Raw genomic sequence first — 25,771 nt, 5'->3', positions numbered from 1 at the left:
TGGCTGAACTCAAGGTGCCGGCTGAGCGAGGTGGACTGGCTCGGGGGCATGTAAATGGTGATATGCACGTATAATCATGGAATAACAAACACTAGTCATCTGATAGGTGGGAATCTCTCTTTTTTCATATGCATCTTATCTCGAGTAAGACAGCTCAGCTCGTCCGACCAACGCCTCAACTCCTGGGCTGCAATAGCATAAGCCCAAAATCCCTTCCCACCCATTCAAGGCTCGGGGGGGGGGGGTCTCCGAAATGCCGCGGACATCAGCTTACTTTTTTTCTACTCATGATCCTCGTCCAGACCAGGCCAGTTACCTCAAGGCCACTCTCAAAGGCGTCAACACTTGTGGGAGGGAGTTACTTAGAAGTCCTCGACAGCACAGTTGGGATGCAAGACGAAGATGATGCGCTGCTCCGCCTCGGCGGCCGCAGACGCTCCCTCGCCTGCCTCGTTTTCGTCAAGAAGACCCTGGCCACGGACAGCCATGAGAATATTCTCCTGTAGTCCGAGGTTAGCTTCCATTCTGACATCGACAGCAAAAAAGAAAAGATCACATACCTTGACCATCCTCTTGAGCACCTTGTTGGCCAACGCCCTCTCCTCCTCGGCGTGTGCAACGTCTTGCAACTCATCTTCCTTCTGCTCCAGATACCATTCCACGAGCGCATCACCTTCGACGCCTTCTCCGTTCTCAGCCTCGGCCCCAGCGACGTGCTCGACGAACAAGTTGACCATGCTCGAGTACTTTTCGAACGTGATAGTCTGCTTGGGGCGGGCCGCAGCCGCTGCTGTCCCTTCGGCTCCGTCAACGACCATGTCACCCTCTTCGGCTGGTTGGCCTGCTGCCTCAGAGGCCGCACGAAGCAGGGCTGCGCCCTCCTCCGAAAACTCCTCGTCGTCGATTTCAACATCATCGTGCTCAACGGAGATGATACTCTGTCTGAGCAAGTTGAAGGCCTCGGTGACCATAGGCGGTTCGATCTCCTCCACACAGTTGGCCTTGGCGATCGCCTCTGATAGACGGATCATACTCTCCAGTTGACGGACTGTAATGCGATATGAGTTCTTGCCGATTCCGCCCTGTGCGTCGTCGGCGCGAAGCTCCTTGTAGTGTTTAACAAGCAGCTCTTTAGCCGCAGGAGTGAACTCGGGCCGAAAGGTGCGGGCGAAGCGGATGTATCTTTGCAGGGTTTCGGTGCTGAACTCAGGCTCGATGGCTTCGTCGCGCAGCTGGTGAAGTCCAACAATATGCTCCGCAAGGTGGCGATCAACGGATTCGTTGCACTCATCGAGCACGACAAAGAAGAGATCGAAACGAGACATGATGGGGGCGCTCATGTTGATGTTGGCGCGGAGCGTCGTCTTGCGGTTGTAGCGACCGCCGACTGGGTTGGCGGCAGCAAGGATTGAGGTGCGGGCGTTCAAGGTGGCCTGGATTCCAGCCTTGGCGATAGATATAGTCTGCTGCTCCATAGCTTCATGGATGGCGACCTGGTCGGCGATATCCATCTTGTCGAACTCGTCAATGGCGCAAATGCCGTTGTCTGCCAGCATAAGGGCACCGGCTTCGATGGTGAAGTCGCCGGTTTCCTCATCCTTGACCACAGCGGCTGTGAGACCAGCAGCGGAAGACGCCTTGCCACTAGTGTAGACGGCGCGAGGGGCGAAAGAGCAGATGTACTTGAGAAACTGGGACTTGGACGTAGAGGGGTCGCCTACGATGCAGATGTTGATGTCACCTCTCAGCTCCATGCCTTCAGCTGTGGTTTTGTGCACACCAGACATAAGTTGAAGCAAGAGTCCCTTCTTGACAACCTCATGGCCATAGACCGTCGGTGCAATCGAGTTTACCAGTCGCGAGTAAATGTGATCGCTATGGACTAGTTCGCGCAGCTCCTCGATTTCCGAGGAGTTCATGGATGCAAGTACTGCGGCTTGAACATCTTCGACCGAATCTGAAGCATCGTGTGTGTTGTTTTGGGTCAACGAGTTGATGATGTCTGAAACCTGCCCACTCGATGCCTGGCCCGAGTTGGAAACATCGGGGGTGACCATGCAAGCAAGGAAGGCCAGACGGTAGGTAAGATCGCGGACACCAAGTGCTTTGAGACCACTGACGCCAGAGCCGCCCACATCGGCGCCATTGGAAACCTTGTCGTCTCGAACGGCGCTTGGTCTCAGACCGGGCAGACCCATTTGGCTAACATCTGGCACGACGATGAGCGCACCGGTGAAGATACACTTCTCTCCAGCCTTGGCTCGGTCTACGATCTCTCCGCGCATGATAACGTCCATCGTTCTCGGCATGCTCCCCGTAGGAATCTCAGAGCTGTTCTCTTGGATGCGCACCTTTTGCCAGTCGACGAACGTGCTATGTCTGATATCCAACTGCCACGCCTGGCGGTTCAGGCAGGTCTTGTTGGGACACTGAGTAGGCTCCGTGTACCTGAAGGTCTGCTCGACGTTGGGAACAACCGTCCTGCAAGCCTCGCACACAAAGGTACCAAGAGAAAGCTCAGGGCGAACTTCTGACGTCCGCGTGACGGTACCGGAGATGGAGAGGAGCTGGCCGATGTTGGCCGCCCTGAGACTGCGGACTCGCGAGATTAGGGGCAGATTGTAGAACGCAATGGCGAAAAGTTTGTCAGTTTGCTGGTTGGCTGTCTTGCCGCCCATTTCTGTTTGGCTGGCGGAACCCAGCTGGCTCGCGGCCGAGTTGGTGGGGTTGCTGGACGAGGTAGGTTGCCTATGTTCGCGGAAGTACTGCGGCTCATGCTTGGCGATCATATTGTGCAAGGCGGCGGTAAGGAAAGGCAGGAAGCGGTAGTAGCCACGCATGATTCCATCTGCCAACTCGCCGTTTTGCCATGTCACCAAGTGCTTGAAGTCCACGTAGAAGGTGGACAGCTGGTATGTGCGCATGCCGTGAATCTGGGCAATATAGTACTTGTCCGTTGTGACAGCGCTCGATGTCGGTGCGCCAGAAGAAGTCGGGTCATCTATGAATCTGCATTTCCATATGGTCAGATACGCTACGTAGCCCAAAGAGGAGCAGAAGGTCACGACTCACCCCTCGATAAAGGACTCGAAGTGGTCCTGAACCATCAGACCAATCTTGTCCTCAACGCGGGGAATGTTTGTGATGTCGGGTATCCTTGATCCGCGAGGAACCTGGTCGTCAGCGAAGCCCTCGGCCTCATCGTCACTGACAGCACCCATGCTCTCGGACGGCGGCACTCGTGGCCTTCCGCCAGCAGAGGAGCTGGGCATGAAGGAGCGTCTAGGGGTACCCGCCGCACGGGACGGGGCATCCGACATTATGAGGCCGGCGTCGCTGGAGGGAGCCATTGTTGACAGTATGTCGTCTGCAGCAGCTGCAAGATATTGTCGTTTGGGGTGGAGGTCAACAATGGGTAAAACAGGCGCAAGGGACGGAGACGAGGCTGATATGCGGATTGTTGTTTTTAGGTGGAGGTGGTATTTTGGGTGGTGGGATGCGATGGATCCTTTTTCGCATTTGGAGGCGGAGACAGTAGGGGGCTTAATTGATTTTTGGCGCGTGAGGGGCAGGAGGCGCGTCAGCGCGCGTTGCTGGCGCGACAGCTTTAATTGACTGCATCTCGCGCTAGTCTTGTTTGGGAGGTATCCTTAGTATGGAGTATCCGTACTGTTGGTGGAAACTTGGGATACGCCTACGGATACAGGTGGTAGGTATGTACTGTAGGCATGTCGTCGCGAAACAGACAGGGCATAAAGAGTTTATCATCTGAAATCAAGATAAAGCATTCGAAACTCGGAGCTTACTTGGCCTTTTTGTACTCATTCTGCTTCGCACAGCTTCCATAACGCCTAAACCATGCAATGTCCCTGCTATTCCGTGTGTACAATTCCCTGGAACTAAACTCTGCGGGCCTTCGCCCGCCTATGCGCCGTTCTTGATCTCCGGCGAAGGGTACGAGTGTACCTGCGACCAAGTTAGCCAACTTCATCTCTTAACACGCATAGCAGGACACACCGATTCGGCGACAGCCAGCCATTCCTCGATACTCCTCATGTAAGGATCCGACGCCGCCTCGGCGCTCGACTCGTGGCCCCAGATGACTATCTCGTCAAACACAGCCTTGACGTGCATGGTTCCCAGCTCGACCAAATCGCCTTCGGCCCCCTCTCCCTCGCCCTCGACCTCGAGTTGCTGGGCTTCGACCTTGTCGCTCTTTTCCATAACAACGCCTCGGTATTGCTCTGGCAGCTTGACAGTCGTGCCGTGGAGTTTCCGACCACGAAAGTATGCCAAGGTGTTCCCATCTATTGACTGAAGTCAGCACCCGCCACACATCATTCTTATAATCATGGCTGGGTCAGGAGTTGGCTCACCTTCTGACCGAACAGGATTCCAGAAGGTATTGGCATCACCAATCGGTCCATTGTGGTGGATTCGACATGGCAGCAGGTTGGCGACTGCTTTGCTCTTCTCATCGGATTCGTTGGACCGAATTGAGAGAATTGCTTTCGACATGGTGGCCTGTCTTGTGTGCTCGGCAATGGGGTCGGGTTTGTTGATGGATGTTCAATCGCTCCGTGGTTTACTAATATTCGTACGCAGACGCGTCCACCCCACAGCGGTCCTCAACGACGCGAACTCAATTCAATTAAATCGCCGATAAGTGAGCGGCGATAAGCCGACTCTCATTATCGATAAGACGGTCTTGGCTGCTGTGTGCACGGGCCACCCTCAGGTTCACTGTTTTATCAAACAGGGCAGTCATCGGCAGGGGCTGGTGTGTCACTGCAGTTCGGGGAAAAGGTAGAAAGGACCTCCCCACCACACCCAGCATTGACACTTGGGCTGGTGGCTGGCTGCGCTTGCAGGCGATAGACATGAGTAATAACAGAGTCAGCCGTCAGGCACGGTCGATGAGACTTTCGGGTCGGTATTTAGAACTTATCCAATCCTGAAGCAAGTCAGCCCCACTCAATGGCGTTCTTACATCTCTTACTAGTAGGTATGTACCTACGGTATCCGTAGTCGGATGGGCAACAGGACAGGTAGGTAGGTTTGCCCGTTTTTCTAGGGGCCGGGTTTGGTGTTTTGTGACAGGGGCGTACGGTGTGACAGGTGCGTCCCACTGAAATGTTATACTCTCGAGGCCTGTCCGTCCCCTGGCTCGAATGCCATCTTGCTGCCGTACCATCCGATCGGACTACCATTCTCTCCCATTTTCTTCGTCGACTCCTCCAGAAAACTCTTCAGCCCATCGCTAGCCAGAGTCCATGCTCCCAGTATGACCAAGACTCTGGAGCAAGCAGTTGCCGTCAACCGACAGCCATGCAATGGGGGAAAAGCCAAAGTCTTGATGTCATAGACCCTGAAAGACCCCAGTTGCGGTCGGGAAATTCCACACAAAGCTTTGCGAACTCGCCCAAAGACCCTGCCGCACGATGCAAGCCGGGCCACGCCTTTACGGCAGGATTTCTTTTACCAATGCCCGTCGACCCCGATCATCGAGGTTTAATCGGTCGATCGGCCGGTCTCTTCCCAAGACCTAGAATAAACTTTCATCAAGACGAGCAGTACGGATTTAGTACATGCTGAGTAGTGGAACCACTGCCTGCAGCCTACTGCGTCCAGCTCAACTGGGGGAATAACTATTATGTAGTCGGTGCAACAACGACTTATTGGGTAGCGGTTAACAGGCAGACACTGTGGATCAAATCTAGCATCTCAGACCAGGTGTCTCTAAGTACTAACCCACCACCTCTTAAGTCACTTCTATTGTCCCCACCCACACTACTAACTTCAAATCCTCAACTCCAAGTTAACAACATGAAAAAGCTTTCTTAATAGTATATAGTTTAGGCTAAGTAACTCTAGATCAAGATGATTGTCCTTGAAGTAGATTTTTTTAAAAAGTTGATTTGTGCTACTATTTTCTAGATACACTTTAAGCTGATAGAGATATCTCTGTTTTCTTCTTTTTTTCCTTAGCGAAAGGGTAAACTGGTCTGTGCTGGGGTCTGTGCACGCTAAGCGAGAGACTTCAAGAGGTACTTTGATGACTCAAGTGCTGCCCCTGTTTTCACGCTAAAAGTGTCTGCCTGGTAACCGCTACCACTTATTGAGAGTCTTGGTCTGGAAACGCTCCTCTCTGTCGGGATGCAGGGACTTGCCAAGCGCTTTTGCTGTCGTATTGCGTGTGTGTGTGTGTGTGTGTGTGTGTGTGTTTGTTTTGTCCAGAGAACATTTGGTAGCTGACGTCGAATTACTATTCAATGAACATGTGCTCTCATAACGCTTGCAAACACAGATTGCTTTCCTATATGGAAGGAGACCGACCGACCGACCGACCCAAAGTTAATCTCTGCTTTCGTCCGATGACCAGAGCCTGAGGCCGTCCGTTGCCTTGACCGGGCCATGTGAGCCGGGACAGATTCGACAGTCTTCTCGAAACCTGCACCTTGTGATAGCCTACATCTCTATCGACCTTCCTTGTTCCTCCTGGCACTAACGGTTCGGGGGTGCTCGTGGCCGAGCGTTCCGGCGGCGGCGCACTGGCTCAATGCCCCCTACATTGTGCTACGGGGCAGGCTTTTATCGCACCATACGAAGTATGCTCCACGGACGAATGAGCTTGCTCGTTCAACTTCCGACTCGAGTTGCAAGAGCACCCACATGGGCCCGTCCTATACTCTCGGGTCGCCGCCCCCTCCGTCAGAGGTCGACATCATCCCTAGGCCTGTCCTAAGCAGTCTCTTGGCAAGACGGTTTTCTTTTCTCTTCTTTTTCCATTTTAAGCAGGCTTGCCTGGCGCAGTGCTTCACTTGCTGATTGATGTTGATTCGAGATTCGAGAATCTATACGAGTCGATGTCATTGGGTGCTCAGACAGCCACTTATGGCGGTCAGTTTGACGAAGACCTCAAAGAAAAAAACCTTATGTAAGGTAAGGCGTGCCCATGATGCTACGGACGCCAAGTGCCGATGGGATCGTCAGTCAACGCCCGCCCCCCAAACTTGTTGATTCCCCCGGTGAAACAAGCGATGGCCAAAGCCTCTCTCTTCCGCCCCCTCCCGAGTGATTCCCGCCGAGCTACCCTTGCCCTAGCCCACTTCCGCATCCATGCTTGATCCTAGTTCGGGATGGATTCTCCTCCTGTCCCCACGTCTTGCTCCTCGGGCTTACGACGTTGCCGATGGGCGAGATGATCTCTTTTGCTGTTTAGCATCCTCAGAGAAGGCAAGCTTATGCGCCGGGTTCTCCTGTGCATCAGGCCGGCGGTCAAGATGGTGCGTTTGTGCGCCTGGCGTAGCATGGCCTCTAGCCACGGACAGACATGCGCGGGCGCATTAAAACCATCCTCCCGCCCTACCGTCGAGTCTCAGATGCGAACATGTTCTGCTCTTGTTGACTGTTGCATTCCACCCCCCTCCTCTGGCCCTCCCCCTCCCTCCCCTCCATCTTCCAGAAAGCCCCGACAAGCATCCCAGTGTGCCTCACCACCCGGAGAGCTTGTTTTTAGGTTTCCCGGTGGCTGTCCAACCCAATTGGCCTTTACTCCGCTCCAGCCTGTCCCGCCCCAGGCCGTTGAGCTTCCGATCTATTATACGTATTATACACAGTCGTCTCCGGCATCCTTCCAACTCTGCTCCTCATGCCTAAGCTGCCCTCGTTAGTTCCGGCGGCTCTCGCCCAGCCCTTATCCCGCGGTACAGAGCTGGTGAGAGGCGCCGTCGGCAGTTTAACCTGGGGACCAGCTTTGTCTGTAGCCAAGCCTGCGATCCTCTCCGTCTTTTCCAAGATCGAGCGAGGCACGCTTCTTCTCGTTGACGAGCCTGCCGGTCTGAGGCAGGTTTTTGGCCAGAAGCTTGGCGCAAAATACAATGAAAACCTCACGAACGGTGACCACGTTCCTCGCCGTGCGGATGCCATCCCCCGGGTCGAGGTTGTCATAAAGAGCGAGGCCTTCTGGATGCGCCTATTCTTGTTCGCCGACATGGGTTTCGCTGAGTCGTACATGCTCGGAGAGATTGAGTGCGAAGACTTAACCGCCTTCTTCCAAGTCAGTAAACCCGTAGCTGGCTCCGGCCAGCCATTGGCTTGCCGCTCTTGCCACTGACTTGATCCTGATACAGCTCTTTATTGTTAACCGCGAAGAAATGGGCAATGGGACAACCTGGTTCTCGAGCTTATCCATCGCCATCTCTAGCCTGGCGCGAACCACCAACACCCTCTCCAATGCGCTCCTCAACATCTCGGCGCACTACGACATCAGCAACGAAATGTTCGCCGCATTCTTGTCGCCGGACATGACCTATTCTTGCCCCATATGGAAGAAGAATCCCGATCTGAGCAAGCCCGAAGAAACGTTGGAGCAGGCGCAAATGACGAAGCTACATCGGTTCATTGACGGCGCCCGCATAAAGCCGTCGGACCATGTGTTGGAGATCGGTACTGGATGGGGCTCCTTTGCTATTGAGGCAGTGAGGAAGACCGGCTGCCGAGTGACGAGCCTGACACTCTCCAAGGAACAAAAGGCGCTTGCGGAAGAGCGCATAAACGCGGCGGGCTTCTCCGATCGCATCGACGTCCGGTTGACAGACTATCGAGCTTTGGAAACCCCAGAAAGACCCTTTGATAAGATTGTGTCAATCGAAATGCTGGAAGCTGTCGGTCAAGAATTCCTCGGGACATATTTTGCGTGTATCGACAGGTTGTTGAAAAAGAATGGAGGCATTGCCGTCTTCCAATGCATTACCATGCCCGAAGGCCGTCACGAGGCGTACTCAAAAGGAGAGGAGTAAGTGAAGGGGATTGCAGCAACAAGACTGTGTGTGTCGCTGACAGATAGCAGTTTCATCAACCACTACATCTTCCCTGGAGGATACCTTCCATCCACTACACAGCTCTTGAACCACATCAGCAAAGAGTCGAGAGGAACTCTCATCGTTGAAAACGTCGAGAACATTGGAGGCCACTACTCCAAGACTTTGCGATTGTGGAAGGAGGAGTTCCTGCGAAACTTCGACTCTAAGATTCGACCGGCATTGAAACGTGAACATGAAAACATGAGTGAAGAAGAAATAGATGTATTTAGAAGGAAGTGGGAGGTAAGACACGTACCATATGTGCCTCATGCGCTCTATGCTAATGTTTTGCAGTACTACTTCACATACTGCGAAGCCGGGTTCCTGACGAAGACACTAGGCGACGTTATAATAACAGTGGGTCGGGAAGGCGCCCTGGAGTTGATGGAGGGCATTCCGCTATGAAGGGTGTTGGCTCATGGCGGCAGCCTGGATGAGATGCAGTCGGGTGGCTTGGATTGCATTCGGCATCCGGGGCTTGAGGGGCATTAAAAGAGATGGTTTAAAAGGCTCAGGTTGTAGCAGGAATTTTTGCATTGGAGAATTCCAGCTCATTTCTTTTTCTTGGGCTTTTTAGATTTTGGTCTTGATTTTGCCGATGCGCCTGCGGAGCCAGAGAAGCGATTCGCATGGTCAACGTCAAACCCGGATTTGTGCTTTCTGAACAAGAGCATCGTCACCCTGGCATCTTCGATGCTCGAGTGCGCGCCGCTCTGGATCGTGACGCCGAGGACCTCTTCCGCCAGCCTCCTCAATGCTGGCTTCCTGCCGTTGCCGTACTTCCTGAACCCCGGGTAGTTGGATGTGTCGCGAACGTCTTTGCTAGGGTGACTCAGTTTGAGTACATCCAGATCATGCTTGATGTCGTGGCCGACTAAGATCCTGTCCTTCAACAGTTTGGCGACGTCTGCCTGAACCTCGTCGAAATCTCGAGCGAACCTCATATGCTTAGGTAGGATTCCGCTGACGGCACTGCGCCAATCGGTGACACGCTCTTGAGGCCGTACATATGAGTCGTACACCTGTCGTCCGTGGAAGTCGACGATGCTCACACGAGCCAGCACAGATTCGTACCCCCCTTGTCCGACACCGACCATCTCGCAGTCTATGGCAACGTATTTGCCGACGTCAAGCTCTTCAGTCAGGCCCGCGTTAATCTTGTCTTTTTCTGAAACGAGCATCGAGTTGTTCTTCAGACCAAGACCATAGGCTTCGGCCAGCGCTTCGGAAGAGATGTCATTCTCCTCCGCCCAAAGGGCCAGGGACGGCGAGGGGCCAACCTTTGGTTCAACTTCAACCTTTGAGCTTTGCGTGACACCCATACGTTCCTTCTTTCCCTTTTCGTTTCTTTGAGCAGATTTGGCTGGTCCTTTTTTGTCGAATGCAAGTTTCGGCTTCTTTGTCGGCTGCTGATCAGAGGAATCTGCCTTTCGCTTCACCGGTCCAGCTGCTGTGGAAGAAGACGTGCTCGCCGCTTTGAGTTGAGCTTGAAGCTTCTTCCAATTTGACGACAGCTCAGGGGCCATATTCTCTGCCGTTTGGAGTGGAGCAAGAAATAGGAACTTAAGTCCTGCAGCACAAGAAATGTGAAATATTTCCCTTAATCTTTTGAGATTTGGTGAAATAGAAACTGCAGGATGGTGCTAGCGACAAATGATTCTCAGTAAGATAAATTTCAAAAACTAATGCAATTATCGGGGTTGTATAAAGCGGAGCCATCGCCTCGCTGCACACATGCGCAGGGGTTCGCGGCAGTTTCTTCACCGCCTAGAGCAGCTCGCGTCTTCTGCCACACACCACCTTCCTCTTCCCGCATTCTACTTTCCCATAATTTGCGATAGGAACCCAGAAGGCCAACAAGAGCGAGCAGAAACTTCCATCAACCGACGATCACGGACCGAACATTCCATCATGGCGGCACACGGCGCCAACGGCGAGCCCACTGTAGGCTCCAGCGAACCTCGACAAAAGGGCAAGGCCACCCCGGAAACCATCAGGTGAGTCATGCCACAACCCCGCCATCTCTCCAGTAAGGCGGTCCACTTGAAGCCATTCACTAATATTTTCCGTCTAGGGTAGGATGCATTGCCATGGTCACGAAAGAGGGCATACCACGCAGAGCCGAAATTCTTAGTATCAAAGAAACAAAAAGCGGACGGCAATTCTACTGCAACTTCGATAACTTCAACAAGCGTCTCGACGAATGGGTTCCAACGGCCCGCATCGATTTTGATCACGATGTCGAATGGCCATTGCCCGAGAAGGAGAAACCCAAGGACCCCAAAACGAAGAAGGGCGTCGCCACATCGAAGAAGCAGGTTTCCAAAAAATCACAGAAGCGGCCCGCGAAGAGGGAACAGTCGGCGCCGTCAGAGGCCGCCACCCCACACCCATGGACCGAGTTCGTCGAGTCGCAAAGCCAGAAGATGACGCCCACAGCCGAGGAAAGCCAGGCTCAAACACCAGCGACCGGCGATGCAACTGCTACACCCGCGGCAGGAGGCGACGAGATGGAAATTGACCTCGAAGAAGAGGTACAAAAGAAGGACCTACTAAGTGGTTTCAGCCGCGAAGACGAGATCGAGAAGCTCCGGACGCACGGCTCTATGACCCAAAACCCTGCCGAGATCTCGCGAATACGAAATATCTCCAAGGTGCAGTTCGGAAAGCACGATCTATTTCCTTGGTACTTTTCGCCCTATCCCGAGATCTTCAGCCAGGAGGATGTTATCTTCATTTGCGAGTTCTGTCTTGGATACTACGGCGATGAGAAGTCTTTTACCAGACATAGGCGGAAGTGCACGTTGCAGCACCCTCCCGGCAACGAGATCTACCGAGACGACTCGGTGTCGTTTTTCGAGATCGACGGTAGGAGGCAGCGGACATACTGCCGCAACTTATGTTTACTGTCCAAAATGTTCCTTGACCACAAGACACTTTACTACGACGTCGATCCCTTTTTATTCTACGTCATGACAACTCGAGACGCTAAGGGCTGTCACATAATAGGGTACTTCTCCAAGGAAAAGGAGAGTGCTGACGGTTACAACGTTGCTTGCATTCTGACGCTGCCTCAATACCAGCGCAAAGGTTACGGTCGCTTGCTGATTCAGTTTTCGTATGAGCTGTCTAGGATTGAAGGCAAGCTAGGATCGCCCGAGAAGCCTCTCTCGGATCTGGGCCTGCTGAGTTACCGCCAATACTGGGGTGAGAACATCTTGGACCTCCTGATAGGGTACAATGAGCGTGATGAGAAGACGACGATCGAATCTATTTCGACAGCACTCGCCGTCATTCCCCAGGACGTGGAACACACGTTACAAGCGCTTAAGATGCAGGTTTACCACAAGGGCGAGCACAAGATTGTGATCCCGGAGAAGCTGATTCAGCAAAGAGAGAAGCAGAAAATGAAACAGAAGAGGCTCATTGACGCCAGCAAAATCCAGTGGAAGCCGCCTGTGTTCACAGCTTCAACGAGGACATGGGGATGGTAGAGGTGTTTTGTCACACATGGCGAAACGTATTGACTATGATGTGTTTTTGGAGCATATGATACCCCTGTCTTTAGCCGCTTCACAAAATAGACTTCCATCAAAAGGGTCTGTTCGTTTAAGGAAGTTATTCCGAGGGTCAGATCAACTACGTGATTCTGCGTGGGGCTGTGCGCTATCTACACGTATCGTCATGTCTCCGAATGCGGAGGTGGGCACCTTGAACTTCCACTCGACAACAAATCCTCATATGCCCCATCGGACGTCTTTCTGAAGAGTCGGTGCAATATCACCTCCTAATTTGGCCACTGTACACTTCGTGGAGCGGAGGCTATGAAATATAGCGTGATAAAAGTGTCGAAGCACCTCGTTCAATTACCTTACCATCGCCGACTCCTCAATTACAGCACACGTATTACCCCGACTTCTAGCCACCTTGCGAATATTCATAATCGAGGCTTGTTGTCTACGACCTTCCCTTATCATTGTACATTGATCCGCTCTCGTCGCTGCTTCTCGTCATCAGCGCCTTCGTCAGCCTTCAAGATGAACGGCCCTATGCGCAAGAAACCCATCAACCTCCTCCGAGGCTGGCCCTCCCCCTCTCTCCTCCCAGCAGCGGCCCTGTCCGCTGCCGCCGTCAAGACACTCGCCGATCCCGCCACCTATATCCCGGGGCTCCAGTATGGTCCGGACCCGGGCTACCAGCCCCTCCGCGAGTCCCTCGCCCACTGGCTTTCAGCGTTCTACCCCGCGGCCGACCCCGCACCTTCGTTAGCCACCGGCACCGCCGCCTCGGAATCCGACAACAATGGTCGCCACCACCCGCCCGACGCCCGTCGCATCTGCGTCACGGGAGGTGCAAGCCAGAATCTCGCGTGCATCCTGCAGTCCTTTACCGATCCGCTGTATACGAAGAACGTATGGATGGTCGCACCGTGCTACTTCCTTGCCTGTCCCATCTTTGCCGACGCCGGGTTTGACGGACGCCTCAAGTCGGTTCCTGAGGACGATGACGGGATCGATATTGAATATCTGAGGAAGGGACTCGAAGCCGCAGGGAAAGGAGGCGACGAGGTAAGCCCAGTCCACTTAAAGGGTCCCCCCCTCACGGTTATCACGATTCTCATCATAAGAAAAGTCGTCGTAACAGTGAGGGTGATACGAATAACGCTCACTAACAGCGAACAGCGCTTCAAACAAGCGAAGAAGAGGAAGCTCTACCGCCACGTCATTTATCTCGTCCCAACATGCTCCAACCCAACCGGAAAAACAATGTCTCTCACCCGTCGCTACGAGCTCGTCGCCCTCGCTCGCCAGCACGACGCTCTCATCATCAGCGACGACGTCTACGACTTCCTCCAATGGCCCGTGACCTCCTACGACACCGCCCCAGGCCCTTACACCCCGGAGATGCGCCTGCCACGCCTCGTGGATATCGACCGCGCCATGGGCGTCCCGGACGCCTCCTTTGGCAACGCGGTCTCCAACGGCTCCTTCAGCAAGATCGTCGGACCCGGCGTGCGAACGGGCTGGGCTGAGGGGAGTCCGGCCTTCGCATACGGCCTGTCGCAGACGGGGTCGACGTGCAGCGGCGGCGCGCCAAGTCAGCTATCTGCGATGCTGGTCGCGGAGCTCCTCATGAGCGGAGAGCTGCAGAGGCATATCGAAGAGGAAACAAGGCCTGCGCTGGCGAGGCGGCACCGGGCCTTGATGGATGCCATTGCGAAGTATATCCAGCAGCCACTGGGCGACGGGGTCGTGGTTCGGGAGTCTGCTCTGAATGGAGCCAGCGTGTATGGCGGGTATTTCGTATGGTTCAGTTTGCCGGAAGGCATGTCAAGCCGGGAGGCCGCAGTCAGGGCCAAGGAGACCGAGGAACTGGTCATTGGCCACGGTGGTCAGTTTGAGGTCCACGGGGACGAGGAGTCTGCAAGGTTTGATAGGGAGATTCGGCTATGTTTCTCATGGGAGCCGGAGGAGGACGTCGTCGAGGGTGTGAAGAGACTCGGTGGTGTGTTGAGGGCGATGAAAGATGGCGTTCAGTGGAAGTTGACAAGCGGAATTGATGTCGATAACGTAAAGTAGTTGAACAGGGCTCTGTCCACGCATGGCTCTGGACCAATGAGGGTTGAGGAGGTCGTGGAGGCACGACATCAAACCGATATGCCAAGATAGAATAAGGTAGCTCATATACAGGAAAGACAATATAAGTCCTGCACCGTTGGTTTTCCACGACTTGAGCGTCTGTTTACGTCTCTCGGCCATTGTATTTGGGTATAGAAAATGTAAGTAGACCAGCCCCCACACCTTATTATCTTCCACTGTTGACGAGTCTACCGTGGGACCAATACTCGCGATTCTGTGAATTAGCCAGCGTACCTTCCACATCTAGTCGGGCAATCGATGCCATGTTTAAATGGTGTAGGGCTTTTCGTCCGTAAAGATCAAGTGAGGCTTCCGTTTGGCGAGGTCCAGAATCGTTTCAGCAAAGACGCCGTTGGCCCCTGGTCCATGTTAGTACGGTATATATGCCACTGGGGTCAATGTTGGTTCTTACAAGCAAACCAGCTCCCTATAGATTGTTGTCAGCATTGGATCAAGTGTTGGGTTACTGAGGCGCGTGTCGTCACTTACTGGTAAAGGAGGAAATGTGGTTGACATCAACACTCTCGTGGACCAGGCCGAGTCGAGCGGAGCGGAGAACCAGGTCAAGACATTCAGTAATCTCCTCGTCGTTCTCGGTGGTCTGCGCCTGTATTAAAAGACTCATCGGCCAGGCATTTGACAAGCCAATGTGAGGGCCTGTACAATGTCAATAGGCCGGTCTCGTGTCTCACAGCAAATGACTACCTACCTCCGATTCCGTGGAAGGCCGCGCCTTCAAGAAAGTACGGGTTGCCAGTCTTCTCCAGGAGCATCTTCCTTGTGTTCTGGTACGTCTGATCATCCGGCGGCAAGAATCCCATCAAGGGCAGAGCAAGCAGCGAAGGATAGTTTGCGTCATCCATCAGAATGGAAGAGCCGTATCCGTCGACCTCGTAAGCAAAAACGTTTCCGTACTTGGCATGCTTGATGACTCCGTTATTCCAAACGCCATCCGTGATGGTCTGGCTCCATTTCAGCACCGTCTGCGCAAGAACGTCTTTGCCGGCCGCTTTCAGCACTGCCGCTGTACGCTTCAGCTCCACGGCCATCATGGCGTTCGCCGGGATGAAGAAGCCAAGGATGGCAGCATCGTCACTGGGCCGGAAGGCTGATCTGACAAGACCGGTGCCGTTGTTCAAGGGATTGCCGACACCCCTTAGGTTCAGAGTCTCGGTGCCTGCGTCCGTCCTACGCTGGAAAGTATACTCATTCTTCCGGTATCGGCCCGTTTCCGGGTCGAACGTTGAGCGGGACTGCTCTTCCAAAACTTTGAGTAAAGTCTCCAGGGCTAGGAACCATCTTCCCGTCAAGAAATCCTTTGAATCAGTGTGGTCGTAAAAGTCGTTGCCCAGCGCCAAGAAATGCGCCAACGAATCCAGCTCGTACTTGCATTCAAAAACAAATGAGGGTTCGTATATGGGGTGCACAGTATCGTCCTGTCCGTTGTGACTCGGCTGGAGGTTCGCAATTGGCGGGGGTTGAAACGCGTTGCAGTACGGCGACTCGATAACGTATTCGGCCTGGGTGTTGATGGCGCCGAGGATCAGATTGAAGACAGCCGGGTCCTTCTTGGCCAACGGTTGGTAGGGAGAGAGTTGGTTCGTGCTATCACGCAGCCATTCGGCAATGATATCGCCGGTGATGATGAAGGACTGTGGTCCCTCCCATTTGCCCTCGTCACGAAGACTGCGGCCGTTCAGGTCAACGAAGCGTGTATCGGTTCCGTCGGTGTGGAATTTGACGGTGGTATCGGTCGTGGAGGGAAATGCGTTTTCGAAGAGGCGGGCCAGGTCGGGGTCCTTCATTCGAGACGTGACATCCTCAATGACTTTCTCGATGGCATCAGAGGAGAATGTACGGCATCGAGGGTCGGGTCGCTGGTAGGGTAAGGCGAGGGGACCTTCGCTCAGCGGTTTACTGGCAGCAGGCTTGTCAGTACTAGGTAGATCGAATCTCTCAGCAGGGAGTCAGAGTTGACTCTGCGACTCACTGGGGATAGGTAGAGTATTGCGCGTAGTTGGGGCATGCTGCACGATCGTCACCAGTCAAGGGCTCTTGCGCCGCGTAGGCCTGGCCGGCCAAGAGGCCAAGGGAAACCAGCAAATCAATAACGGATCGTAAAGACATGATCACGAGGCATGAAAGACAGAAGAAAAGGAACGCGAAGCGTATGTTCTTATGAGTGCCTGGGGAAATTCTTGCAAAGAACGCAGGCGGGCAGCCAATGGGGCAATATATGTACGAAGCAGAGCAATGTGCGGACGTTGAAACGAACACGGCAGATGGAAAATCGGCCGAAAGCTCTCCCAAGGCAGCCAGGTGTCCGTAGCGTCAGTGTGAACCCTTGCAGGAGCTCTCACAGGGGCTGGCCGTTTTAGCGTTGCATCTTGATTGATACAGTGGGTAAGCAAAAGTTCCGCCGAATGCCGAAATCACCCGATCCAGCCCCCCAAAGTCAGCTTCTTTAACTTTACAAAACAATAGTGTTTAATATACAATAGTAAAACTATATCCGTATAGATAAATATAATAGTGTTGACGCGTGTGTAAAGTCGCGACGCGAGGTGGGGATTCGGCTAGACTTTTGCTACCCCACTCTAACCCAGGCCCACTGCGGGGTTACGCGGGGCACTTCCGGCGTCCGCACCGCCATCTCCTACACACACAACCTACCGGTACGGGCCGGCGCTGCTGGTTGCATGAGCCAAGATAGGTTACCATCATTGCCAGTCCCTAATAACGAAGGAGCTTCGAAACGAATGCCCATCATTTACATGAAGAGCGGACTTGTTACATGTTGATGATTATTGCTAGGTAGTATAGCCACTCTGGTCCCACGAAGTGACCTCTGTTATTCGATTTACCACCCCTTTTTTCCTTCACTAGAACTATTCATTTCCGAAAAAGAATCTTGTTTTAACTTTGCAAGACGCCCGGGAGCAAGTCACAAAACTCCCCTGTAACATTTCATGTCTGGTCGAGTTGAAACATCCATTGATGCCAGCTCTTCGCCGCTAGCAACATGTGGTGGTGATGGTTGAGAATACATCTCTTTTCATGCCGACTTGATCAGATAGGTCTGATTTCACAACTGAAAACATCTAGAGGATATCACTTTTTCGCGAAGAAAGACATGATGTTGCCCTGCCCCTTGGGTGCCGCCTTCTTGCCCTTAGAAGGCTGGCTTCCTGAACTAGGCGTAGATGAAGATTTAGCCTTAGACGGCGGCGGAGGAGCTTCGTCTTCGGAAAACTCTTCCCAAGCGGGCTCTTGAATGGTCACTAATAGTACAAAGTCAGTATCGCCAACGTGAAATAAAGTGGACTTGAGCTTACCCAGATAGCCCTGGTCATCCATGATCTGCTTCTTCTTCATGACTCTCCGCTTGCCACGTCTGCGGCCGTCGCCAGTGCTAGAGACAACTTCCGTAGGCTCGGGTTCGGGCTGAGCCTCTGGCTCCGGCGCCTCCTCCATCGGATCGTCCGCGGATTCCGCCTCCTTCTCCTCGGGCTCATCTTCATCGCTCTCCTCCATCATCTGCTTCAGCTCAGCCTCGCGGTCTTTTCTTGACTTTCGTCCTGGGTTAGCCGAGGATCTGGCAGCTGGGATGTCTTCATCGTCTTCGCCATCATCAGACAAGGCAGCTGGTGTTTCTCTTTTCGGCGCCTCCGTTGTTTCGGTTGAGACCTTTGCCGCCGCTTTGGCGAACGACGACATGATGCCCGAGGAGCCGCTTTTCTTTAATGCAGCCGGTGGTGCCTGCTTCTTGGTCCCCGCTGTGGATGACGGGGCATCCTTGGCAGAAGTCTTTGTGTCTTGCTTGGCCGGCTCTGTCTTTGGCTCGTGGGATGCGGGCTTGGCTACAGACGGTGCGAGGTCCTTAATAGACTTGGTTGCTGGCGCTGCAGACGCGGCTGCCGGTACGGGTCGTCCCTGGCGATCGCGCTTCCGGACATTAGGGTTGGTAATGGTACCGTACGTCTCAGCCATAGATGTGCTATCGCCAGCCGACTGCTCCTTGATCTGCTGCGTGATATCCGCCAGCATCTGCAACTCCTAAGCAAAAAGTCAGCCTTGACTCGAGAAAGGTTTGATCAACATACTGTGGTGGGATGCCTAGCCAAGCTGTAGATGTGAAAGGAAGACACTTCTTCGTATGTTGCCAATACATCTAGAAGGGGGTCAGTGAGTCAAGAAACGTGGCTGTATAAGCAAACATTGGACGTACCCTTCAGACGATCACCAGGGACCAAGATCAGGGAGTGGGTGGTGACCTCATCAGACAAAGGCTCGGCATCAGGAGGAGAGCTGCTCATCTCAACGTCTCCATCTTCTTCAACCTTCACCGCCTTCTGTATACCATAGACCAGATAGGTGGCGTGGATTGTGCCAGGACGCATGCCATTCTGTGACCGATGGAACTCATAGAGCATCCTGAAAAAAATGATGAGTAACTGAACGATACAATGAAAGGAATTGATGAAACAGACCCCTTCGCCGTATTGACGTGCACTTTCAAAGCTCTGCTGAGGCTTCGATATGTAACCTAAGCAAGTAAGTATCAGTATCTGAACCAACTATCTGTTGTCAACAGGGGGTGCTCATAGCTTACGATCTTCTCCTCGCTCAGGATCTGATCCGCCAGGTATTTCTTGAATTCGTCCATGACGAGACCATCAGAGTGGAAAATATATATCTTGTTCAGTGAAATTGGTGCTGTAAAGGGGACCGAAATCGCAATCAAGCCTTTTGCCGAGAGTTTGAAAATGCTTCCCCGTGAAGAAGGGACGGTTGAGTTGGTGAGACGCGTCCGGACGATAAAGACGCGGTTCACACTTACTCTTAATTGATTTTATGCTCACGCCCCCCATCCTTGGGCCTCTCAGTACAGCACAATTGGTCAGCTCGATGACGTTACCCACTTAAAGTGCGCCCCCGACCTTTAGATCCCTGACTCCAAGCGCGCCGCCACTCGACGCGACTTTTACATCCTCCCCCAGATAATATCTAATTACAGGTCTCATTGTGCTCGTTTCTTCCTAACATCCCTGAACAAGGCATGCAGAGATTTCTAACCCGTAACCAACCTCAAACTTGGAACCTCGTAAGCACACTGTCTCTCTCCATCATCCACGATGACCGATTTCGAAGACGTACCCGACTCGACAGATTGGCTCTCGACACCCCTCCCAGCCCTCTCAGCAGTCGAAGCCTCCTTGCGCTGCCAAGTCTGCAAGGACTTTTTCAAGACGCCCATGCTCACATCCTGCTGCCACACATTTTGCTCGCTATGTATCCGCCGCGCCCTCTCCAATGACGGAAAGTGCCCCCTCTGCCGGGCTTCAGACCAGGAGTTGAAGTTGAGGAGTAATTGGTCCATGGAGGAGGTTGTTGAGTCGTTCGTCAAGGCAAGGAAGGATACCCTGCAGTTTGCGAAGACAACGGGTCAGCAATCGACGATTCGCGACTTGCCTAAGAGGAAGGTGGCCGAGGAGGAATCTGCGTCAGGCGAACATCAGCCCGAAACCAAACGACTGAGGAGTTCTGCGAGGCTCAGCAGAACAAGATCAGGGCAGACAGCGGCTGCAGCGATAGATGAAGAAGCCGAACTCGAGCAACCGCTCTGTCTGGACGAGGACGACGAGGCGGAGGACGAAACGTTTGGTAACTTAATCTGTGTTATCGAGCGTATTCCCCATGGTTCTAACACATATTTTCTAGCTCCCGACGATGGCCTCGTCCCATGCCCTATATGTAATACCCGCATGAAGGAAGCGCAAGTCTTTCGTCATCTCGACACCTGCACCGGCGCGAAAACCCAGACAACAGCCCGCAGCAGCTCCAGCTGTACACCCACCCCGAACACACCCGCTCGCGGCGGCCACCGATCGACCCCGGCGCCCGATCGACTCCCTGCCCTCGCATATTCCATGCTCAAGGATGCCGCCCTTCGGAAGAAGATGTCTGACCTGGGCCTCTCAACGACCGGAACACGCCTTCAGCTGGAGAAACGGCACAAGGAATGGGTCACGCTGTGGAATGCCAACTGTGACTCTGCGCGTCCTAAGCGTCGCGCCGAGCTGCTCCACGATCTCGACATATGGGAGCGCACACAAGGGTCCAAGGCATCAATGTTTGTACGTTCCGGGGTGGCGGTCAAGGACAAGGAGTTTGATGGTACGGCATGGGCGGCAAAGCACGACACTTCGTTCAAGGATCTAATTGCCAATGCGCGCAAGTCGAGAGCGCAAGCCAAATCAACAACAGAGGAGGCGACGAAACCCGTCTCTGTAGACGACTCGCGTATTCAAGCACCACATTCTGTGACGGATCCTTCGGGTAGAGATGTCGTGATGGTTGACTTGACGGAACGACCGGGGGATACCGCACAAGCTCCGAAGACTGACGAAGATGACCTAAGAGACGAGATGGAAAGAAACCAAAGGTATGGTGTGGAAGATAGTGAACCTCCCATAAAGTCTCAGCCGCCAACGGCAGCGTGTTACTTGCACGGTGGCTTATCAGAACCGCAAATACCAAGCAGTTGAGAGGCACGGTGATTTTGCGTTCCGGCGTTCATGACATGGCGTTTCGTTATTATACCCTTCAGATATACGGAATAAGCCATACAAAGCTTGCTTAAATACAAACCAAAACGCCCCAATTTGAAAACCTCAAAACCCAAGTTGTTACAGAGGGAATTTTCTACTGCGCGAGCAGTGGCTTCTCCCGCTCATCAAGCCCCAGCTTCTCCAAGCTGTCCGCTGTTTCCCCTGTCGGCGTCTGCATCTTCTCCTTCGCGTCCTCTTTTTCCGCGGGTTCCGTGACAGGCGGTCGCAGCTCCGCCATCTCCTTCTCGAGCCGGTGCCGCATCTCTTCGGCCTCTTTCGTCTCCTGCGCCTCCTTCTTCGCCCGCTCCACCGCTTCCTCCTTCTCTCTTTCCTCACGCTCCATAGCCTCCAGCTCGTCGTCGACCTCGAGCTCGTCCACCGGCGCTGCGCCGGCCTCGGAAATGACCTTGCCGACCTCGTCCACCTCGCCCATCTGCTCGCGCAACCTGTCGACAACGTCGCCTACGCGGTCCGCGCCGCCGATCTTCTCGTTGAGACCCTTGAGCGCGCCAGCGCTCGCCTCCATGACATTGACGAGCTGCACGTTGTCCCTGGCCTCCTGGATCCGCGCCGCCACGTCCTCAAGCTGATTCAGTGTCGCGAAGCGCTTCTCCAGCGTCGCCTCGGTCATTTTCTTTGACTTCAGTGCTGCCAGCGCTGCAACTTTATTCTTCTTAGAGACGGCGTCCTTGGCCGTGGCCGTGAGCTCGTCAACACGCCGTGTAAGGAGTTTCGTCTGTTCCTTCATGTCGGCGATCAGCTCCTTGAGCGAGGAGACCGCTGCGTCCTCTTCTGTAATGACGGACTCGTCCTCGTCTGCGCTGCCTTTGATCTTGACGACCTGTCCGTCGTAGACCACGATTCTCTTGTCCCGTGAGAGGAATACGAGGAGGATGTCGACGTCCGTTTCGGATAGCCTGCGATCCTGGACCAGTGTGTTCGCGAATGTCTTGCGGAAGTGCGACTTCGTGTATGTCCTGTCGAATCTCGTGTCGGACGATGTTACTTTCTCGGCAAGGCTCTTTGCCGTCGTTTCAACGTTCTTGATAACAACAAATCTCCCTTGTGGCAGCTTATCCTCCCCTGAAGTTGACTTCCCGCCGAATCCGAGCTGCCCTGCCGCCCATGACACCACAGTCCACGATACCTGTCCCCATGTTTTCCCGGCGTAAATGCTCTCCTTGGAAGTTAGAAACTCCTTGATCGGGTATAGGTCCTTCTCATCCACAGCCTCCCTCACAACCGTACCCAGTGCCAGAGGGCGGCCGAATTGTTTGCTTTCGAGTGACCGCACGAGATTCTCGTCAACATTCACGACGAGAATGTTGGGTGCCGAGACCTGGGATGCTATCATGCCTTCCCATGCGGCGCGGGCGAGAGCCTGGCGCCAGGCACTGACGTTTGCTTGGAAGCCATCCGGATTGAGGGTTCGTTGGGCGCGGAAGTCGGAGTAAAGGGCGGGTAGACGGGCTCTGGATGGATAATGGCATGTTAGTGACTTGTGCATTTTCAAAATTGGGGCCTGCGAAGGGCCCAAAAAGGTTGCATACTTGCGAAAGTTTTCGTCTCGTTCAACGAGGAAATCGGCCAGCTCTCCCATCCTGGTTGAGTGACGTTGAGGTCTCAATGCGGCTTTGGTGATGTAAATCTCAAGGACCCTTGCTCTGAGGTCGGCTCTACCGATGCAGAGTTTTTTCTACAAAAGAAAACGAGCCTTGGTAGTCGGTAGACGCAGCGGCAAAGATATATCTTTTGGGTCAATCCCGAAAAATCGCAATTCGAAGAAGAGAGACCTTATGACTTTCCAACGATGCCACAGGAACCGCGCAGCTTGTTCGGCGGGACGGTGGGGGATAGTGCCTTATCGGCGGGCACCGGACAGTGTGGTCCCCCTATCGGTTGCCTATGAGATTCAAGGATCCCTGGCAACACCTTTGATAGGTACGTACCTAAACATAGGTACCCAGATGGACAGATGAATAAATGTCACCCCATCAAATTGAATCTTGGTTTCATACCAATTGCGGAACCCGTTGATGCGAATGGAGAATGCAAAGAATTATGATACTCAAGAGAGTCCTTGCACCATCTAAGCACATTCCATGATCTGTGTCTCGGCCGTATCTAGGCCCGGGGAGCGAAAGCTGCAGAGGCAAACAATCACGGCTCTGTGGCATAGACGAAAAGGCAAGTATAAATGCTATTAATCCGCTTCGTAAACGCATCTGCTACTTTATCCACCCAGCGCTGTACCCGTCTCCGCTGTCATCGCTCGTCTTAGCCGAACTCATCCTGTGTCGATCCGTCGGCCTTTTCCCTGGCAGGCGACGTCACATCATGCAGCGGCGCAGTCTCGAGGCTCGCCGCCGGCACCGGCCCACGCCCCATCATGCTCGCTCTCCTTGACCTAAGATCCAACGCCTCGCTCTCCTCGTCAACAAGATCTTCCATACCCTGCAAAGGCGATTCATGGCCACGGCTGTCCACGTCGAGCTTCTCGTCGAGGTCGTGTTGCAGGCCACTCACGAACTCATTGGCGAGGTTGAACTTGGAGATGCCGTGCTCGTGCGGTAGCTCCGAGTATATCCGCCCGGCCTCATTGAGGCACCGTTGGGACTGAATATACTTTTTCTGGGTGTGCCATGCCTCTCCAGCAAGGATACACCACATGGCCGACTTGCGCTTCCGATGACCCCACGCACCGGAACCAACGCCCGGTTTCGAGGCGTAGCAGACTGCAAGGCGTTCCTTCATGAGGGCGTCGCCGACGGGGCCGAGGGTCTTTGAATCAAGAAGGCGAATACCCCACCTCACAGCATCGTCGACACTACTTCGGCCCCTAAGCCGCAGAAGTTCAATACCCAAAGTCAGAGACCGCAGTGCGCCAAAGGGGAAGCTGCAGCGTGTGTGGTATGAGTAAAATGCCGCCTCCAACATTTGGTCGGTCGCCTCGGCTCGAGATTTGGATGACAAACTTTGGGGCATGATAAGGAGACTAGCGGCAGCCATCTCGTTAGCTGCTGCGTGATACTTCCATGCTTTGGCATCGCTGAAGTCGGATCTCAGGAGGTCGTAAGTCGAGTGTGCCAGTTTCCAGTCTCTCAGCATGAAAGCGAAATCGGCAAGCTTCCGCATGATCGCCTCGGGTGCATCTGGACGATAGAATCCGACTGTGTCGTAGGCACTGGACGAGCTGCTACCTCCCACCACCGAGTTTCGTGAACTGCTGCCGAAACCGCCCCATTTCCTCGACAGATTCATGAACCTTCCCGTAATACCTCTCCTACGAGATGCCACTTGATCATTCCAGAGCGAGACATGACGCTCCATGGTGGGAATGATGGACTGTGTGACCATCTCCCTCACAAACGTCCGAATCGCTGTCGCGTCCGACTCAAAGATGTACCTCGTTGGGTCTTCGAAATCTTCCTGGTCTTCGCTGTGCCGGATATCCGCCATTTCTTCGGCTGCCGACATCCAGTCGCTCCTGGGCAGTGGTATGCTGTCGTCGTCGGTCTCGGCGCTCTGTGTGCTTCGTAATCGGAGCAAATGACAATGCAGGCCTAGGTGGCGCTTCATCTGGTCGAAAAGAGCGAGTGATCGAGTGATATCGTCACGCTCCTCATCGTGTACAAGGACGTAGTATCGAAGGTAGTCCCCGTCAACCCAGACGGGCAGCTTGTTCTCGCCGGAGCTCGTGTCATTGTATAACTTGCGCAGGTCTTCGATAGGTGAAGGACTGCGTGAGCTGATAGCAATCACACACGCGACGGGGTGCGCAAAAGTCTCGTGAGGTGCAACAGGTATGCCGGAAAGTAGCCGCCGTAGGTATAATGAGTAGTAAGGTGAGGTAGCCTCAATATCCAAACCTTGTCTTGTTACACCGTGGTGCGCTGTATTGAGAAATGAGTCTTCAGCGTAAGAGAGGTGACGGTCGACTACGGCCTCGACATCCTCGTAGTTGCTCTTCCACCCTGAGGCGGGCCCGAATTGCCCGTTGGCAGCAGCATGCTGCGGCCCTTTCGCGCCGCCAGCATCTGGTGGCTCAATATTGTCCCCGAATTTGACAAACCGAACAGAGAAGTCCTCCCACGACCTGCTGGCACCGTTGCTATCTCTGATTGTGACTTTGCCCTGTACCTGCTCCCCGAATGGACGCAAAAGTTCCCACAGGCCGCTCTTGAATCCTTTGTCATTTGCCAGCTCTTCCGTGTCCGGCGAGGCATAGATGGCAACATGGGGCACGTAAGCCTTCATAATCAGATTACGCGGGTCACCCGGGCTATCGGAAGCGGTCTCAATGAGTGAGCGCCCCGCTGGACCCCCAAAGACTGAGCCGGAGAGTGGACGCGCCGGCGAGCCCCTTCCCATGGGGGAACCGGATCGCGATCCCGGGGGAGTCAGTGTCGAGGCAAAGAGCGGCGCGACAGAATGATTCGATCTCCGGTACGGCAGATTGATTTCGGATTGCGTCAGTGGCTGGCCATCCGGTAAGGACTGCCTCTTGGGCAGTCTCGTGGTGGAGGCCGCCATCGGCAACGCCTGGAGCGGATCGATAGGCGACGCATCGTTGTCCGGTGACTGCATGGGGAAGGCTTGATGAGGTGTATCAGTCGAGGCCGACTGATACCCTTTTGCCTTGGTCTTGTCGAAAGCC

At 53.9% G+C, this 25,771-nt stretch overlaps 11 protein-coding genes across 11 annotated transcripts; 4 read left to right on the top strand and 7 right to left on the bottom strand.

Annotated features, from left to right (window-relative positions):
• Positions 1-362: 362 nt before the first annotated feature.
• On the bottom strand, positions 363-3,350 carry GLRG_05772 (MCM2/3/5 family protein; the record flags this gene model as incomplete). Its single annotated transcript, XM_008096457.1, has 3 exons — positions 363-500; positions 561-3,009; positions 3,073-3,350. The coding sequence occupies 3 exons, from the start codon at positions 3,348-3,350 to the stop codon at positions 363-365; spliced, it is 2,865 nt and encodes a 954-aa protein (XP_008094648.1).
• A 574-nt stretch (positions 3,351-3,924) lies between these two features.
• GLRG_05771 (ribonuclease H1/H2 small subunit) lies at positions 3,925-4,518 on the bottom strand (the record flags this gene model as incomplete). The annotated part of the gene is made up of 3 exons (XM_008096456.1): positions 3,925-3,966; positions 4,018-4,307; positions 4,377-4,518. 3 exons carry the CDS (start codon positions 4,516-4,518, stop codon positions 3,925-3,927), a joined length of 474 nt encoding a protein of 157 aa, XP_008094647.1.
• A 3,133-nt stretch (positions 4,519-7,651) lies between these two features.
• On the top strand, positions 7,652-9,269 carry GLRG_05770 (cyclopropane-fatty-acyl-phospholipid synthase; the record flags this gene model as incomplete). The annotated part of the gene is made up of 4 exons (XM_008096455.1): positions 7,652-8,059; positions 8,133-8,797; positions 8,852-9,107; positions 9,159-9,269. 4 exons carry the CDS (start codon positions 7,652-7,654, stop codon positions 9,267-9,269), a joined length of 1,440 nt encoding a protein of 479 aa, XP_008094646.1.
• Positions 9,270-9,415: 146 nt separating this feature from the next.
• GLRG_05769 (exonuclease) lies at positions 9,416-10,390 on the bottom strand (the record flags this gene model as incomplete). Its single annotated transcript, XM_008096454.1, has 1 exon — positions 9,416-10,390. The coding sequence occupies one exon, from the start codon at positions 10,388-10,390 to the stop codon at positions 9,416-9,418; it is 975 nt and encodes a 324-aa protein (XP_008094645.1).
• A 385-nt stretch (positions 10,391-10,775) lies between these two features.
• GLRG_05768 (MOZ/SAS family protein) lies at positions 10,776-12,358 on the top strand (the record flags this gene model as incomplete). Its single annotated transcript, XM_008096453.1, has 2 exons — positions 10,776-10,861; positions 10,939-12,358. 2 exons carry the CDS (start codon positions 10,776-10,778, stop codon positions 12,356-12,358), a joined length of 1,506 nt encoding a protein of 501 aa, XP_008094644.1.
• A 543-nt stretch (positions 12,359-12,901) lies between these two features.
• On the top strand, positions 12,902-14,443 carry GLRG_05767 (aminotransferase; the record flags this gene model as incomplete). Its single annotated transcript, XM_008096452.1, has 2 exons — positions 12,902-13,432; positions 13,547-14,443. 2 exons carry the CDS (start codon positions 12,902-12,904, stop codon positions 14,441-14,443), a joined length of 1,428 nt encoding a protein of 475 aa, XP_008094643.1.
• A 327-nt stretch (positions 14,444-14,770) lies between these two features.
• GLRG_05766 (uncharacterized protein) lies at positions 14,771-16,630 on the bottom strand (the record flags this gene model as incomplete). Its single annotated transcript, XM_008096451.1, has 4 exons — positions 14,771-14,862; positions 14,993-15,160; positions 15,213-16,420; positions 16,494-16,630. The coding sequence occupies 4 exons, from the start codon at positions 16,628-16,630 to the stop codon at positions 14,771-14,773; spliced, it is 1,605 nt and encodes a 534-aa protein (XP_008094642.1).
• Positions 16,631-17,614: 984 nt separating this feature from the next.
• GLRG_05765 (DNA polymerase subunit Cdc27) lies at positions 17,615-19,169 on the bottom strand (the record flags this gene model as incomplete). Its single annotated transcript, XM_008096450.1, has 6 exons — positions 17,615-17,784; positions 17,839-18,559; positions 18,607-18,674; positions 18,732-18,937; positions 18,994-19,049; positions 19,116-19,169. The coding sequence occupies 6 exons, from the start codon at positions 19,167-19,169 to the stop codon at positions 17,615-17,617; spliced, it is 1,275 nt and encodes a 424-aa protein (XP_008094641.1).
• Positions 19,170-19,638: 469 nt separating this feature from the next.
• Positions 19,639-21,051, top strand: GLRG_05764 (DNA repair protein rad18; the record flags this gene model as incomplete). The annotated part of the gene is made up of 2 exons (XM_008096449.1): positions 19,639-20,167; positions 20,225-21,051. The coding sequence occupies 2 exons, from the start codon at positions 19,639-19,641 to the stop codon at positions 21,049-21,051; spliced, it is 1,356 nt and encodes a 451-aa protein (XP_008094640.1).
• Positions 21,052-21,208: 157 nt separating this feature from the next.
• Positions 21,209-22,714, bottom strand: GLRG_05763 (Snf7 family protein; the record flags this gene model as incomplete). Its single annotated transcript, XM_008096448.1, has 2 exons — positions 21,209-22,586; positions 22,665-22,714. The coding sequence occupies 2 exons, from the start codon at positions 22,712-22,714 to the stop codon at positions 21,209-21,211; spliced, it is 1,428 nt and encodes a 475-aa protein (XP_008094639.1).
• A 677-nt stretch (positions 22,715-23,391) lies between these two features.
• GLRG_05762 (putativeTRAPP complex protein TRS85) lies at positions 23,392-25,701 on the bottom strand (the record flags this gene model as incomplete). The annotated part of the gene is made up of 1 exon (XM_008096447.1): positions 23,392-25,701. The coding sequence occupies one exon, from the start codon at positions 25,699-25,701 to the stop codon at positions 23,392-23,394; it is 2,310 nt and encodes a 769-aa protein (XP_008094638.1).
• Between the last annotated feature and the right edge of the window lie 70 nt (positions 25,702-25,771).

Source organism: Colletotrichum graminicola, assembly GCF_000149035.1.
Source record: "Colletotrichum graminicola M1.001 genomic scaffold supercont1.20, whole genome shotgun sequence".
Classification (NCBI taxonomy): Eukaryota; Fungi; Ascomycota; class Sordariomycetes; order Glomerellales; family Glomerellaceae; genus Colletotrichum; species Colletotrichum graminicola.
This window is presented reverse-complemented; position numbering and strand designations above follow the sequence as displayed.